General features: G+C 43.8%; 1 protein-coding gene and 1 long non-coding RNA gene across 2 annotated transcripts in view; one reads left to right on the forward strand and one right to left on the reverse strand.

The window, feature by feature from the left end:
* Fah (fumarylacetoacetate hydrolase) overlaps window positions 1–9253 on the reverse strand; it is a 34329-nt gene extending 25076 nt beyond the window's left edge. Inside the window, exons 1-5 of the mRNA XM_005316883.5 lie at window positions 9084–9253; window positions 4696–4806; window positions 3506–3627; window positions 2981–3030; window positions 606–696 (exon numbers count right to left, since the gene is read on the reverse strand). Of these exons, the coding sequence (XP_005316940.1) occupies window positions 606–696; window positions 2981–3030; window positions 3506–3627; window positions 4696–4806; window positions 9084–9164 (455 nt within the window). The 5' untranslated portion in view covers window positions 9165–9253. The remainder of the gene's footprint in view (window positions 1–605; window positions 697–2980; window positions 3031–3505; window positions 3628–4695; window positions 4807–9083) is intronic.
* Window positions 9254–9555: 302 nt separating this feature from the next.
* LOC106144915 (uncharacterized) lies at window positions 9556–16052 on the forward strand. Its single transcript, XR_013438665.1, has 4 exons — window positions 9556–9828; window positions 10406–10493; window positions 14973–15156; window positions 15504–16052. It is a non-coding gene; the product is annotated as an uncharacterized LOC106144915 (long non-coding RNA).
* Window positions 16053–16665: the final 613 nt, after the last annotated feature.

Genomic DNA, 16665 nt, shown 5'->3' on the forward strand with positions numbered 1-16665 from the left:
CTGAGGATGTTTTCTCTTGTGGAAAATGGGGTTAATAGTCATGGCCTGAGGGGGGAGGGTTGTGGCTCAGTGGTAGAGTGCTTGCCTCGCACCTGTCAGGCACTGGATTCGATCCTCAGCACAACATAAAAATAAATAAACAAAATGAAGTTATTGTGTCCACCTACAACTAAAAAAAAGAAAAAATAGTCACGGCCTGAATGCCCCTAAAGAACTACTAGAGGATCAAATTTTTGAACACGTAAGGATTCTCATTCATCAGAACATGAAAATATAGAGAATGCAAGGATTTAAGATATGCCATTAGAACGATAATAGCTTACAAATGAAAGAACCTAGAAGGACCCAGAGATTCAGGGAATGTAATTCTAATCTCTGTTCTTTAGAGAATAGGAGTTTAAAGGACCACCCCATAGTCCCACAGCAGGTCCACAGTTCATGCTGAAAGGACTAGAGGCTGAGGCCATTGTTTGCACAAATTGCAACATCTTCATCATTTTTGGTTTACATCCCCAGTTTGCTTTGACCTAGGAGGGCCTGGAACAAACAAACTGTTGGAAATGGACAGACTTTGAACTTATCCAAGCATCTGGTCCAGGACATACCAATTGGGCATCAGTGCATTCTCCTTGCCTCTGAACATGATTCCAATGTTGGTAGCGTGCTGCCGAGAGGAATAGAAGTCAGTGTAGTCACCTGTAGAAGAAAGACCCAAGGCAGGCCATCAGTGACCCTGATGATGGAGGACATTCAGTTCCCAGGATGAGGGCTGTAAGCATGCCCACACAAGTATGCACATCCCAAAGCTCAAACTCTTCTGGCTGCAGTAGCACCAAATGCAGCACAAAGTAGCCTCACTAAGATTCATTTTTAGACCCCACTCCCGTGCCCCACAACTAGGAGGAAAATAAGAAATAAGGAGCCAAATCATTTTGAAACACAGTGGAATTTGAATACGAAGTGGCTGATGCTAAATCTCCTTCTCAGAGTTCTGAGAAGGAGTTCAAATCTCCTTCTCAGCTACGCACACAAAACTGCTTGTGACTCCATACAGGGAACAGCCCTGGTTGCCCTATGCCTAAGTTGAACCTACCCTCTGGAGCCACCTCTCTAGTCTCTGTGTGGTCAAATCCTAGCAACTAATTGAGGCCACCCTTGTGTGAAGTTCCCCACTCTGTCTAGCAGGATCCTTACCTCTTCTAAATCCTGTCACCCGAGCCATCTTGGGGCAGGCTTCCTTTCCAATTGATGCACCAGTTACATATGTGCATATCTTTGCTAGACTGTGGCCATTTCAGGGAGCCCAGCTCAGATTTTATTTTGTTTCACTCTCCCTCAGTCTTTTTTTTTTTTGAATTTTAATATTTATTTATTGATTAGTTTTTGGCGGACACAACATCTTTGTTTGTATGTGGTGCTGAGGATCGAACCCGGGCTGCACACGCGCCAGGCGAGCGTGCTACCACTTGAGCCACATCCCCAGCCCCTCCCTCAGTCTTAAGAATAAGATTTTTGTTCACTGAAGGTGTTCAGTCAGTGCCTGCTGATTCCGATGAACTCAACAGGGTGGTTTGTGCTAAACGTAGGAGCACACACCTATAATCCCAGCCACTCAGGAGGTTGAGACAGGAGGCTTGAAAGTCTGAGACCAGTCTCAGCAACTTAGTGAGGCCTTTAGCAACTTAGCAAGATCCTGTCTCAAAAGAAAAAATAACCCACTTCAATCTAATGTATGAAATATGATATGTCAAGAGCTTTGTAATGTTGTGAACAACCAATAAAAAAAAATAAAAAATTAAAAAAAAAAAAAAAGAAAAAATAAAAAGTGCTGGGAATGTAGCTCAGTGCTTAAGCATCTCTGGGTTCAACCCATGGTACCAAAAAAACCAAAAACCAAACAAAACAAAGTGGCTTGTAAGCATCCTCTCTCATTCGGGGAATGAATTACTGAAATCTTCAGGAAAATCTAGTTGGGAAGGTTTGCTTGTTTATCTTCCTAAATCTCCTATTAAAAAACAAAAACAAACAAACAAACAAAAACCCACAATGAGAACCCCAATCCATCAGTCCAGACTACACATGGAAATAAATGGGGAACGATGAAGGAAGAAAGCAAAACCTAAAGGCAGATTGAGCAAGGGGTGAACAGACTGAGTCTTGACTGCTCTTTCCCACCTTTAGTACCAAAGCACAGAAACAGGAGCTGGGATGTTTATCAAAAGAATAAGTCCGTGACAAAATAAACAAGGAATGGGACCATCAATCAACCAGAATGATAAGGAATCCCTGAAAGACAACTAGTTTGTCAAAAAGAACGCTGCCCTGAGTGCATGAGGGGAAAGCAAGTGACATGCCAGGCCCACCCCACTCTCCACCCAGCATTTGCCAAGCCTCCAGCACAAAGGACTTTAGTCAACTGAAGAGCTGGCCTAGAGAGTCCTGTCCTCTGGAGGGCAGGGCCAGCCAGCCTCTTAGCACACTGGTGCCCAGGCAAACCCAATAGCTGTGGCCTCCCCCAGGGCTGATAGACAAGAATGAAGCCCTTGTGCCTCTGGCCACAGGCTAATCTGCTTCTCCTTGCTTCAGGCTAAGTCACTCCAACTTTTTGATTCAAAGTCCAACCAGACAGCCTACCAAGTACACAAGTGTGTCCTGCACAGCCCTCTGGCCGCCTTCCTCAAAACTACTCACCCTTAACAGCTCAGAGCACACTCCCCACAGCTCTCTGGGAAGAAAGAACAATCTGCTGCACAGGGAGCCATGTGGTTAGTCATGAACTTGAGCAGCCTGCAACTCGCCTAGGAGAGTACAAGCTTTGAGACAGCCTGAGCCAATGCTGGCTTGAGTTGTGAGACTGGTCAGTGTTGGAGTGGGTAACTTACTCCAGATCCTCCTCAACCCAGATAGGGGACAAAGGCACCTGGCCAGCCCTCTCAGCTCATTAAACTGCTCACATTGCCTGAGTGGAGACAGTACTCACCTATGGTGGCTGGAAGGTACATCGTAGCAGAAGCCTGGGAGGTGAATGCACTAAAACACAGAAACAGGGCTTCAAGGTCAAGCAAACAGTAAAGTGGGGCCCCTGATCTGGTTGCCCGCTTGCAGGCTTAGCCCATCCCCCAAATCTTGATCACCATCTCCAGTGGGTGCCTCTAGGCTGGACTAGGCCCCACCATGAAGGAGGCACTGGAGTCAAAATGTCTTATCCTATATTGTACTCTAGAAAATAGGAATACGGAGGTAGGAACTTCTGTTCTAGAGACCAGACAAGGACATAGCTGATACCAAAGAGGAAGGGAGAGGGCCTCTGGGCCTGACCTGGCAGCTCCCATCCAGATACTAGAACCCTCCCACAAATATGCAGTCCAACAGGGGCTGCATGGAGACCAGCTTGACTCAAAAGGGCAAAGGCAGCCGTGTCATGACTCCGTGACGCTGCTTATCCCCCAGTCCTTGTCTCCCCTGCGGTGTCCCACCTTCCCACCAATGTCCATATGTTCCTCACCGCTTCCGAAGCTCCATGTCATCTCTGAGCCTAGCTTGGCTGGCGGACAGCAAGTTCTGCAAGAATGCTCTTGCCTCCTTCCAGGCAGCCTGGCCCAAACCCATGAAGCTGTTGAGAGTTGGCTAGGACCAAAAGAGGGAGAAAGGAGTTCATGCATGGGAAAGCATTCTTGCCCAGGAGAGATCAGCCACCTTGCCAGGGCCCTGACTCCTCTCTGTTCACTCAAATGCTCAGGATTTTTACTTTTGATTTTGTCACTTATGTATCAAGCTGGAGAAAGCCATCACCTTTCTTGATACTGCTTCATCCCCTCATGGATGTGTACACAACTGTCAAAGCCCATGAGCTGCTCTCCGGAAACTAGCCTGTTAAGCCCAGCCTGGTCTATAGCTACAGGGGACTCCATTCCTCCAGTGTACAGATGCATGGAACAACGTAAATCCTCTCCCCAAGGCTCCTGAAAAGCCAAGAAGGGATTTCTTAGCCAATGAGGCATGGTAGAGACAGCACCTGTGGATGTTAAGGGTCAGAAGGCAGTCCCAGTTCTAATACTACCAGCCACAGATCCTGGGAGAATTATGCCTCATTCCAGGTGTTTCCATCCATCTAGTGCTGATTCTGATTCCTGTGCCAGAAGATGGTTGGGAGGACTGAAGGACAGGAGTGTGTAAAGCTCCCGGCAAGAAAAAGGAGCTCAACAGATAGACCCCACTCCCCTTCCTACTCATGCGATATCACAGAGATGGATATCAAAGGACTTGACCTCTGACAAGGAGATTCATATTCATCCCACAAGGACATCAGATTGACTCCTGCCAGGCTGTGTTGTAGACCTGGAGGCCAGGGCTCGTGGCTCCTTCCCTCAGTGGTCTGCCTGTCCCGATAGGACAGCTTGATGAGGAAAGGAGCCAGAGTTACAGAAGAGCCTCATCTCAAAGGCCACTGGGAAAGACCCAGGCTGCAGAGACGCCAATAGTCTTTTCACTTAGGAACCCTCCTTGAGGTGAAAAGCCATCCTGGGGTAGCCCAAGGCTACTACCTGCCAGGTGTTGTGTCTCAGAATAACCCCGGCTTTATCCATGTAAAACCTGAGGCCTGTGAAGGCACCACCTCTGTCAAAAGTGGAGGCAAAGTATTTAGTTTATTTGCAGTACTTCTGAGATCAGGGACAAGCTGTCACAGTGTCTTACCTCATCGAAGACATCCTGGTGTTTGGAGAGGACAGGCCCAGTGAAGAGGTGCTTAATGACACTGAGGTCCAGGATCTGGTTGCCAATGGCCACTCCTATCCGTTGCCTTGGCTGGGAGGAAGATGGCATAGTCAGTACTGGCAAAAGCTTCTGGTAGGCTGAGCTCATTTAGTCAAAAGCCTGTGGGTCCCCCTTTTAGATTGCCCTTATGGTGAGGAAACTGAGGGACTGGATCCTCAGTATCCTATCCCAGCTCCCTTCTCTGTTTCTGGGACAAGAAAGAAAAAGAATCTGTGTTCCCTTGCCAGGTTTGGTAGTGCATGCCTATAATCCTAGTGGATTAGGATGCTGAGGCAGGAGGATCACAAGTTCAAAGCCAGACTCAGCAACTTAGCAAGGCCCTAAGCAACTTAGCAAGACCCTGTCTCAAAATAAAAAATAAAAACGACTGGGGATGTGGCTCAGTGCTTAGGCACCCCTAGTACCAAAAACAAAATAAACCAAAATCTATGTTCCCTCAATGGGGAATCAAATCAAGTAAATCTTACCCCTTGGAGTAGAGTGAGAACAGGCAGCCTGGTCCAAGCCCCTTTTCCAGTCTCAGGAACTTCCCCTGAAAAGTTCCCCAGACATTTCTTAAATGCCTTCAGTGGTGAGGAGCGCACTACCTTACCAGGCAGCTGGATTCTTTTTTGCTTTGACCAGGCCTTTACTCAGGGCAATTCATTTGTGCAGCAGAGCAGTGAGTGTTCCACGCACAGTGCTGAAAGCCAGATGGCACAGAATAACAAGCTCTGCTGGGGCTCAAATAGAGGAGAGCTCAGGTCGTGGGAAGCTGCACAAAGCCACATTGTGCATACCACGTCAGGGGCATTCTTTTCTGCACCATAAAATCTCAGCATCAGCTCTGACCAATGAGATGCTTCAAATATTTGGCAAAACCTGGTTTTTGACCCCACAATCCTGAACTTTGCTAGTCAACTAGGAATGGAGAACCTGCTTACAGACTCTACCCGATAGGGCTCTATCTATCCTCAGCCAGCTTCCAGATCTCCTAAACCATTCCCTTTGCCTTTTTAGTTCTAGAGAGCTGAGAAGTGGGATTCCTGGCTGGCCTCATCTCCATCGGCTGCTCATTTTGGTTGACTGAGAGAATACTCGCTAGCCCCTGGGATCAGGGTACACCAGAGCCATGCCCTCCCCTGGCCCAGAGTTCACAAGCACATCTGCCCTGGAGGAGGCTGCCTGGAGAGCCTGGTTACTCATTCTCAGCTCTGCTAACTCTCTGGGCCTTAGTCTCACCCTCTGGAATATGGCAACTGCTGTGAAGGACACAGAGCTGAGCTACCTAGATCCAAGTGGCCATACATTCAGCCAATGTGCAAGGCAGATCCTAGAGCCACTTCTGATCTTTACCCTCACATCTAGCTTAAGGTAAGAAGGTATTAAGCAACCTCTAAGATCTAATAGAAAACTGGGTTGTTAGTTTTGGAAACTGTGAAGAAAACCTAGAAGCTTCAGATGGCAAGTTATTGCCCTTGTGTTCCAAAGTGTGACCTGAGGACCCAGAAAACCAGTTTGATAGAGTGGATCCATATACTTTTAACCTTTAGAATTATTTTCTTCAGTGTCAAACTAGAAGGGCTCCTGGCCTGTTCCATCACTTACTATCCCATTCACCCTGGAAAAGTCAGTCCCTGGTGCTCTGAGCCTCAGTTTCCCCTTCAACTTGAGGCAAATAAACTAGGAAAAGACATCCCCCCTGACTTGCATCATTGGAAGAGAAACTATGAAATTGGGAGGTTGACAGATGTGAAGGCCAATCCCAAATCTGCCTCTACTGGCTATGAGATCCGAAGCATGATTCTTAGCTTCTCTGAGCCTTAGTTTCTTCATCTGTAAAATGGGGGGAAATAATGGGGGTTTGTTGTGAGAATTCAATTAGTATCTGTCAATCTCTTAACATAAGAATAGACATGAGTAGACACTATTCATAGCACAAACATTTATGAAGCATTTCTTTGGCACTAGTACTACAGGAATGCTGCAAAATCACCAGAGAGAGAGAGAGAGAGAGAGAGAGAGAGAGAGAGAGAGAGGGAGGAGCAACTTGGTTCTTGCCCTCCAGAAGTAAAGGGCAACACAGGGTGTGGTAGGAGATACCAACCATGGAAGGGCTCATTCACAGGATGCTTAGGGACAATTTTCTGAGGGGCTAACATTTAAGCTGACTCCTGAAGAATGAGAAGAAATAAGGATATACAGACTAGAAGGAAGGGTAGTCTGGGTAGGAGAAATAACAAGTGCTAAGGCCCTGAGGCAGGAAACTCTCAGTGTGTCTCAAAGACTGAAAGGTAGCCATTAAGGCTGAAAAGAACAGAATCCAGGAAATAGAGGCAGGGCCAAATCAGGGACTTTACCAAGGCACTAAGCAAATCAACCTCCAGACTCCTGCTGGCCCATTTCTCAGAGGCCCCTGAAACTGCTTTCACAGAGAACATCATTATGTGTTCACTAGTATTCCATGAGCAATCAGACATTGGAGGGAAGGTGTCTCCTATATCTTTGATCCCCAACTCCCAGCATAGCATCTGGACCCAAATTAGGGGTTCCTAAGCAATGGTTGAATAAAATAAAATGATAACTAGATTAATTCATTATTGTTCCATTCAAATTAAGGACTAGCTGTGGACTTAGGGGAAAGGAGGTTATTGCCTTGACCACCAGGGCACCCTAGAGAGGCAGCCACCACAAATGGGGTTTCCAATCACTTAAGTGACACAGTTAGATAAGGTCTATATAAGCTTGGAGGCCCTGAGCTTCTGGAAGGTCAAATGGGCCAATTCTCTGTCACAGCACTCTTTATCAGAGGTCAGTGGAAAGGGGTGCTCTCTCCCAGAAATCCTTAGAGGCTGCCTTGAACATTCTAGCAATTGCAGGGCATGAGGTCTGAAGGTCCCTAGTCACATACCAAAAGGCATTAATTCCAGATAGCTCCTAGGAAAGCAAATCAGAGCTCCCTACTAGTGGGTGCTAGCATCTCAGAAATGTTCTGGTTTAAGGGATTTGTGCCCTCAGGAAAGGTGAGGACTTATTTGCTAAGGGCAAATGTTAGAGGAGGGCAGAGGGAGGGTACTGCCATCAGAGACACTGGTTGGCTAACACAGGTTAAGCTTTAACATGTCTCATCTGTGTGTCTCTTCAGGGCACTTTTTGTATCCTTGTAACATCCAATGAGATCTGTCAGTTTTAAAACCACAAGTCACCTCCTCTAGATTAAGTCATTCACTGCAGGCAGGACCCCAAAAGGACAGGTACTTGGAGTCAATGAGCAGCCATGGAGGAAGGGAACCCAGTTTCCAGGAAGGGGCCAACAGCCAGGGCTCCATTTAGCAAACATTTCCTAAATACTGTTAGGTGCAAGCAGATTTGGGGGTTCTACGGCTCCCAGAACCGAATAAGGAGTAGGATCAGGGACCTAAGAACAAAAATCTACTCATAAATCCAAGCAAGGGAATCTGCTTTTTGCACCAGGAGATCCTCTTGTATATTTGCTGATAAACGTCCAGTTTTCAAAGATTTATTTCTAACCACACTACATTTACAAGTCAAGGTTCGTTTCCCCCACCCACTCAAAGGGCTTCTAATTAGCAAGGGAAGCCAGGGAGCCCATAATAGCTGAGAGAATTCCAAATGGATGCAGAGACTTGACCTCTTAGATTACACAGCTCTAGGCCAGGAAACACATGCATCTCTTTCAACTGCTAAAAATGCTGGGGTTAGCCAAGCACAGGTGGTGGGGAGCAGCAACTACCTGAGACAGAGACATGAGGATCACGAGTTTGAGGCCAGTCTCAGCAACTTGGCAAGACCCTGTCTCAGAATTAAAAAGGGCTGGCGATATAGTTCAGTGGTAAAGCGCCCTTGGGTTCAATCCCCAGTACACACACACACACACACACACACACACACATACACACACACAAAGGTGGGGGTTAACTGATACTTTTCGGGTTCTGGGGTTAGAAGTTAACTAGAGACATGAATGATCAGCTGTAAGCTGGCTTCTTTGGGGGTAAGAAAACACGCCAGCAATTCTGTATTGGGCAACAGGATTGTGTGCTTCCTCTTCTCGCAACAATAATCGTACTTGCTGACTTGTCTGGGAGGGAGAGTTGCAAATTCTATTTCATTTTGCATTTAATGCCACACAACCCTGCAGAAACAGGCTGAGAGGTTAAACAATGTGCTGAGCCAGGCGGGATTTGATCCCACAGGACTCTCCATGGACCGCTTTTCAAGAAAAAATGACCCATGCCTTCTAGTCGCCCCCGCTCCCCTCCACTCCACGCCCTCCCCGCGCCCGGAGTCGAAGAGCAGCAGCTCACGTTGTCTTGAGTGGAGAAGACGCCATAGGGCAGGTTATGGATGGGGAAGTCACAATCCTCCGCCACTGGGATGAAAGACATGCTGATGAGCACCAGGTAGGGGAGCAAGCAGTGGGCTGAGTAAGAGGAGAGTGACTGGACTGAGCTGCAGGGGTTAGGCCAGGCCACGCCCCCTGTAGACTCCGGCCCCGGGTCCCGGACCTCCCTACACCCACACGGTGACTCGGCCCCGCCCCGACTTCGCCCCGGCCCCGCCCCCGAGTGTCTTGCCCTCCTATTGGTCCTCCCCTCCTAGGGCCCTTCCCCCTCCGCAAGCCCCATCTCCGCCCCGTCCCGCCCCTTCTCAAGCAGCCCTGCCCGCCAGGAGTCTCGCCCCTTCGCATGCCCCACCTCCACGCTTTCTCAAGGCCCCGCCCCTTCCGCAAAGTAGCCCCGCCCTCCAGAAGCCCCGCCCCACCCGCGCAACGTCACAATCGCTCCCTGGTCCCCACTCCTTCCGCTGTCAGTAGCACGCCCTCGGTGACTCTACCACCTTCGGTAGACCTTGTTCGAATTGGCCGCTCGAGCCCTGGGTTCTACTGAGGAGAAACCCAGCTTGGCATTAAGGCCTCTGCCCTGGGTGACTCCTGCCTCCCCCCTTTCCCCCCTGCCGCCTGCTCTTCGGCTCAACAGAGCTCTTGTTCTCTCCCTGGAAACAAGACCCTTTTTCCCCAGAGACTGCCTCCGGCTTTGGAAGAAGCTTCCAGTTGCGTACTTTCCGCCTGCATAAACCACGCTAATCCCTCTGCTGTGACATTTCCAATGGTGTATTGGTGAAGGGGCAGTCGCGCCTGTTTGGAAGCTGATGAGAGTTAACAGTCTAGGAAATATAACTCACCTATTTATTTCACATTCTAGTGTTAATATGAAGTTGCCTTGTCTCTGTCTCAGCTTCTCTGTACAATGTATGTTGATGATAATACTACTTCACACAGTTGATATAAGAATTAGGTGACAATGTTAGAATAGTGCCTGGCAAACAAAGACTATATCGTGTGTTTAAAGAGAGAAAAGGGGAAAAAAATAAAATGAAAGAGGAGGAAAGAAATTAGGGAAGAAAAGCTTAGACCTTAGTCTTCTTTCCAATGCAGATATTTTAGATAAACGGACTCAGATTAACCGGTTGGAGATCCACTTTGACTAGAGTTAATTAGGCATTGACATTAGGTCAAGTTCTCTAATCTCTCAAATAGGGGTAAAGTAATATCTACTCCACTATTACTGTAATGGTTAAATAACGCCTGGCACAGTTAGTGATCAATGTTTTTTGTTTGTTTTACCAGGAATATCCAGCCAGAAAGTCAGCTATTCCTTTATTTCTGGGTTTTGCTTTTCTTCACGAAGAAGGCAATCAAAAAGAAAACTATTAAGGTAAAGGGGTCATCACTATGGAAAACAAGTTTAAAATATAAATGTCAATTTCTTAGAAATTTAACAAAACCATTCTTTAAAAACAAGTTTAAAATTACAAGTGGTATAAGTTGCACAATAGTTTATCAAGACATAAGCCTATATTTAAAACACTTTCAATTAATTTATTTTGGATGTTCCCATAACATTACAGTCAAAAGTTAATGAATTACTGGACATAATAAGCAGAATGACTAAAAATAAAAATAAAATAAAAAATTTGGCATTTTAAACCCAAATCCTAGAAGGTAGTTTTTTTAATATATTTTTTTCGTTGTTGATGGATCTTTATTTTATTCATTTATATACAATGCTGAGAAATGAACCCAGTGCCTCACACATGTGAGGCAAATACTCTACCACTGAGCCACAACCCCAGCCCTGGAAGGTAGTTTTAAAGAATATTTTTAAAAGTTGCAGTATCATCCTAGGACTTGTAAAAGTAACCTTTCCCCTTCCTAAACATTTAAAAAATGAATAATAGTGATAGACAACCTTGAAATAAAGAATATATTGCTACTCCTTTGCCTGCAGTATCTTGCCCCATTTCTCTTCTCACCCACTGACCTCCTCTCTAAATCACTTTAAGTTATTCTTTCTCAAAGCACACATTTGTCAATAGCAGATCCCAAGTCCCCAAGCAGTTCCTCCCGCTTTTCCTTCCTCTGTCATCACTTGCAGATCACAAGTGAAATATAAACCAAATAACATATAATTTGAGTAATGTATTAGGATTGTAAATGATTCGTGTAAATGAGGACATAGAGGAAGAGAAAGAGAAGTAGAAGGAAAGGATTGAAGGGAAAAAAAAAGAAGGGGGAAGAGAGAAGGGAAAGGCAGGCTCTTAGTGTGGGTTCAAGGGGTTGCCTAATCACTCATGTACTAGAACATTTTGTGACAATGTTCAAGTGAGGACACTGGGGACATGCCTGAAAATGTGGTATTTATGTGAATGTTTCAGGCACACTTCTAAAAGACCTGGATGCTGGCAGATTCTAGCAAAATTAAAAGCTGAAGGCAGCCTGAGCAAGGGTTCTGGGAAGTTCTCTTGAGAAGTGACACAAAGACTGCTAGGTTAGAGAGGCTGCTCTGCAGTTTGGTTTTAAAGGAGGAGAGTCTGGAAGGAGTAGCAATATATTCTTTAAGGTTGTCACAGGATAATGTGGGCTAAGAGGGCTTGAGCTAAGGGAATATTGCCCATAGGGATAGCTGTGAGACCCCTTCCTAGGCTCCGAGATGATTCCCGTGCCCCTCCACTGAAGCCTTACCAGTGATCACCCAGGGATGAGCTTAATATGGGTACAGCACTTTGGTTCTAACCTCCAGCACTAAATGGCTCTGCCATGAGTGAACTTCAGTGTTTTTAGGACTGCCCTTGGGAGAAGGAATGAAGGGCAGTCTCTGGCAGTGGTAGGTGGTCTGGCTTGCTCTGATAGGTTCCCTATGTTTTCTGGTAGAAAAAAAGGAATAGGGGAATGTCCCAACTCTTCACCTTATTAAAATGAATTCCATTCTGTACCATTGGTCTACATATCTATTTTGGTGCCAATACCATGCCATTTTTGTTACCATAGCTTTGTAGTATAGTTTAATGTCTGGTATTGTGATGCCTCCTGTTTCACTCTTCTTGCTAAGGATTGCTTTGGCTATTCTGGGACTCCTATTTTTCCAGATGAATTTCATGATTGCTTTTTCTATATCTATAAAGAATAACATTGGGATTTTAATTGGAATTGCAGTGAATCTGTATAGTGCTTTGGGTAGTATGGCCATTTTGACAATATTAATTCTGCCTATCCAGGAGCATGGGAGATCTTTCCATCTTCTGAGGTTTTCTTTAATTTCTTTCTTTAGTGTTCTGTAGTTTTCATTGTAGAGGTCTTTCACCTCTTGTTAAATTGATTCCCAAGTTTTTTTCTTTGTTGTTATTGTTGTGGTTTGTTTTTGTTTTTTGAGGCTATTGTGAATGGGGCAATTTTCCTAATCTCTCTTTCAGAGATTCATCACTAATGTATAGAAATGCATTTGATTTATGGGTATTGATTTTACATCCTGCTCCTTTGCTGAATTCATTTATTAATTCTAGAAATCTTCTGATGGAATTTTTCAGATCCTCTAAGTATAGAATCATGTTTTCGGCAAGTAATGATAGTTTGAGTTCTTCTTTTCCTATTCATATCCCTTTAATTTCTTTTGTCTGTCTAATGCTCTGGCTAGAGTTTCAAGAACTATGTTATATAGAAGTGGTGAAAGAGGGCATCCCTGCATTGTTCTAGTTTTTAGAGGGTATGCTTCCAGTTTTTCTCCATTTAGAATGATTTTGGCCTTGAGGTTAGCATAGATTACTTTTACTTATTTTACTTTTACTTATTTTTTACAATGTTGAGGTATGTTCCTATGATCCCTAGTTTTTCTAGTGTTGTGAACATGAAAGGGTGCTGTATTTTGTCAAATGCTTTCTGTGCATCAGTTGATGTAATCATATGATTCTTTTATATATATACTTTTAATTTTTTTTAGTTGTAGATGGACACAATACCTTTATTTATTTTTAATGTGGTGCTGAGGATCAAAAGTGCAAGGCTCATGCTCTACCACCTAGCCACAATCCCCGCCCCTGATTCTTATCTTTAAATCTGTAGATGTGATGAATTATATTTATTGATATCTGTACATTAACCAAACTTGTATCCCTGGACTGAACCCCACTTGATCATGGTGCACTATTTTTTTTATTGTTTTTGTATGTGATTTGCCAGAATTTTATTGAGAATTTTTATATCTATGTTCATCAGGGATATTGGTCTGAAATTTTCTTTCTGCCTGGTTTTGGTATCAGGATGAGACTAGTTTCATAGAATGAGTTTGGAACACAGAGATAAACCCACATGAATACAGCTATCTCATACTAGACAAAGGTCCCAAAAACATACATTGGAGAAAAGATAGCCTTTTCAACAAATGGTGCTGGGAAAACTGGAAATTCATATGCAGCAAAATGAAATTAAACCCCTGTCTCGCACCATGCAAAAAACTCAACTCAAAGTGAATCAAAGACCTAAGAATTAGACAAGAGACCCTGCACATAATAGAGGTAAAAGTAGGTCCAAATCTTCATCACATTGGATCAGGCCCTGACTTCCTTAACAAGACTCCTAAAGCACAAGAAATAAAATTAAGAATCAATAAATGGGATGGATTCAAAAGCTTCTTCTCAGCAAAAGAAATAATCAATGAGGTGAAGACAGAGCCTACATTTGGGGAACAAATTTTTGCCACACTCACATCAGATAGATACTAATCTCAAGGATATATAAAGAACTCAAAAACTTAACACACACACACATACACACACACACACACACACACACACACACAAAACACCCACAAACAACCCAATCAATAAATGGATTAAGGAGCTGAACAGACACTTCTCTGAAGAGGATATATATTTGCTCAACAAATATATGAAAAAATGTTCAACATCTCTAGTTACTAGAGGAATGCAAGTCAAAACTGCTCTAAGATTTCATCTCATGCCAGTCAGAAGGCAGTTATCAAGAATACAAAACAATAAATGTTGGTGAGGATGTGGGAGAAAGGCACACTCTTACATTGCTGGTGGAACTGCAAATTGGGCAACCAATCTGGAGAGCAGTATGGAGATTCCTTAGAAAACTTGGAATGGAACCACCATTTGACCCAGCTATTCCACTCCTTGGTCTATACCCAAAGGACTTAAAATCAGCATACTATAGGGACACAGCGACATCAATGTTCATAGCAGCTCAATTCACAATAGCTAAACTGTGGAAGCAACCTAGATGCCCTTCAATAGATCAATGGATAAAGAAACTGTGGTATATATACACAATGGAATATTACTCAGCATTAAAAGAGAATAAAATTATGGCATTTGCAGGTAAATGGATGGAGTTAGAGAATATTATGCTAAGCAAAGTAAGACAATTCCCCAAAACCAAAGACCAAATGTTCTCTCTGATAAGTGAATGCTGATCCAAAATGGGGGGAGGACAGGGGAAAAATGGAGAAACTGTGACTGGGCAGAGTGGAGGGTGGGGTGGGGTGAGGAAGTAGGGGCAGGAAAGATGGTGGAATGAGATGGACTTGTATGATTAGCTACATGTACGATTGCACATGTGGTGCTACATCGCTACATTGTGCACAACCAGAGAAATGAAAAATTGGGCTGTAATTGTGCACAATGAATCAAAATACATTCTGCTGTCATATATGCCTAATTAGAATAAGTAAATAAATAAATAAATATTTTTAAAAAGGCATTCCAGGCAATACTTTGTACCTACTGAATTCTAGTTTTTTTTTTTTTTTTTGTACTGGAGATTAAATCCAGGGACACTTTATCACTGGGCTACATCTCCAGATCTTTTTATTTTTTTAATTTTTATTTTGATACAGTTTTTGAGGATGTTGCTAAATTCCTGAGGCTGACCTTGAACTGAACTTGTGATCCTCCTGCCTCAGGCTCCAGAGTTGATGGGATTACAGGCATGTACACCACTCCCTGTTCTAGCTACTTTTGGTCTGCAAGACAGATAATTATTTACATATTCTGTACTGGCCCTACTGACTCCCATTAAAGGTAGGAATTTTTTCTTATTCTGTGTGCAGTTTTATCAATACCCAGTAAAACACTTGGTACAGAATAGTTGTTCCATAATTCATTTTTAATTTTTATTTTATTGAGATGGGAGTCTTGATGTGGTAGCTAGGCTGGTCTTGAATTCTTGGACTCATGTGATCCTCCCACTATGGCCTCCTAAGTAGCTGGGACTACAGGGGCACTCCTCTAAGAGAGGCTTTAAATATTTAAGTAATTGATATAAAACAGTTGACTAAAGGAAAACAAAGCAATAGCCAATGCACTCTTATTAAATGTCAGACTCTGGGAATACAGTGGTAATTCGGCATCTTCAATTCCTTTTTCAGGAATTGGACCAGGAACTTCCATTGGATGCACACAAATTAATGGAGTCCTAAATAAAAGCCATGGAAGGAGAAAACCAAAAACCTTTTTTTGGGGAAGAGGGTGGGATAGATGTATGTGGAGGAAGAGATGTAGGGATGAGATGGTTGAAGGGGGAGTATGATTTTGTAGTTTTAAAATAAGACTTGCCAACCTGCTAATTATATATAGTATCAGAAAATGCCAAAGATGTTCACTGTTTGGAAAACACATTTGAAGTAACTTGCAAGTACACTCTATTTTCTTTTCTTCTTTCCTCTTTGTGGGAGGGGGTATATTGGGCATGTACTTTACAAGAATTAAAAAAAAAATTTAAAGAAAAAAACATTGCCCATAATTTCACCAACCTACAGTCATACTATTTGTATGCACATGATGTTTCCACCTTTGTAAACTTTATTTAGATTCAGTTTTTCAATTCTTTTCTACATTATTCTCTTATTATTTCATTGAGAAAGTTTCAATGTTTTAAATGGTTAATAATAATGGTGCAATAAAGATCTGAGTGCCTAGGATGTCTCCTTTTTCCTAGATTGTTGTCTAAGGGTAGAATCTTGGGTTGAAGGGTATGAACATTTTCAGGATTGGAATTGAGTTTGAGTACCTCCACCATAAAGGGCTGGTTTGAGCTTCTGCAGCACCATGTTGGGTGCCTCCCTCTGATGAAAAAACACAGCATACTGCAGCCAGCTTCATGTACACAAGTGCATTCTTGCTCCTTTACAAGAGCTCTGGGAAAGGGTTTTCTGGATTCAGGACACTGATGCAAGGGCGCCAAAGAAGCTGGCAGTTGCCATTCAGATAAGCAGTGTGTGGACACAGCCTGGGCATTGGAGGGGCCTCTTTTTCTAGCACTCCATCCATTTTCCTTCCCCCACCCTACAATGTTCATTTGTCCTTGAATTACTTAAGTTCAGTTCCAAGGTTCTCTAAATTTTCAGCTCCTTTGAGAACAAAATACCATGCATGTTTGCATGATCTATATCCTCTGATGCTGAAATGTATGGTGGGTGTGGGGCATGGTTCAGTGGTAGAGCATTTGCCTGTATATGAAAGGCCCTGGGTTTGAACTGAAAAAAAAAAAAGTACAGTATATATATCAAACACGGGATGTCCATTTCAAAA

Source organism: Ictidomys tridecemlineatus, chromosome 5, assembly GCF_052094955.1.
Source record: "Ictidomys tridecemlineatus isolate mIctTri1 chromosome 5, mIctTri1.hap1, whole genome shotgun sequence".
NCBI classification, from domain to species: Eukaryota; Metazoa; Chordata; class Mammalia; order Rodentia; family Sciuridae; genus Ictidomys; species Ictidomys tridecemlineatus.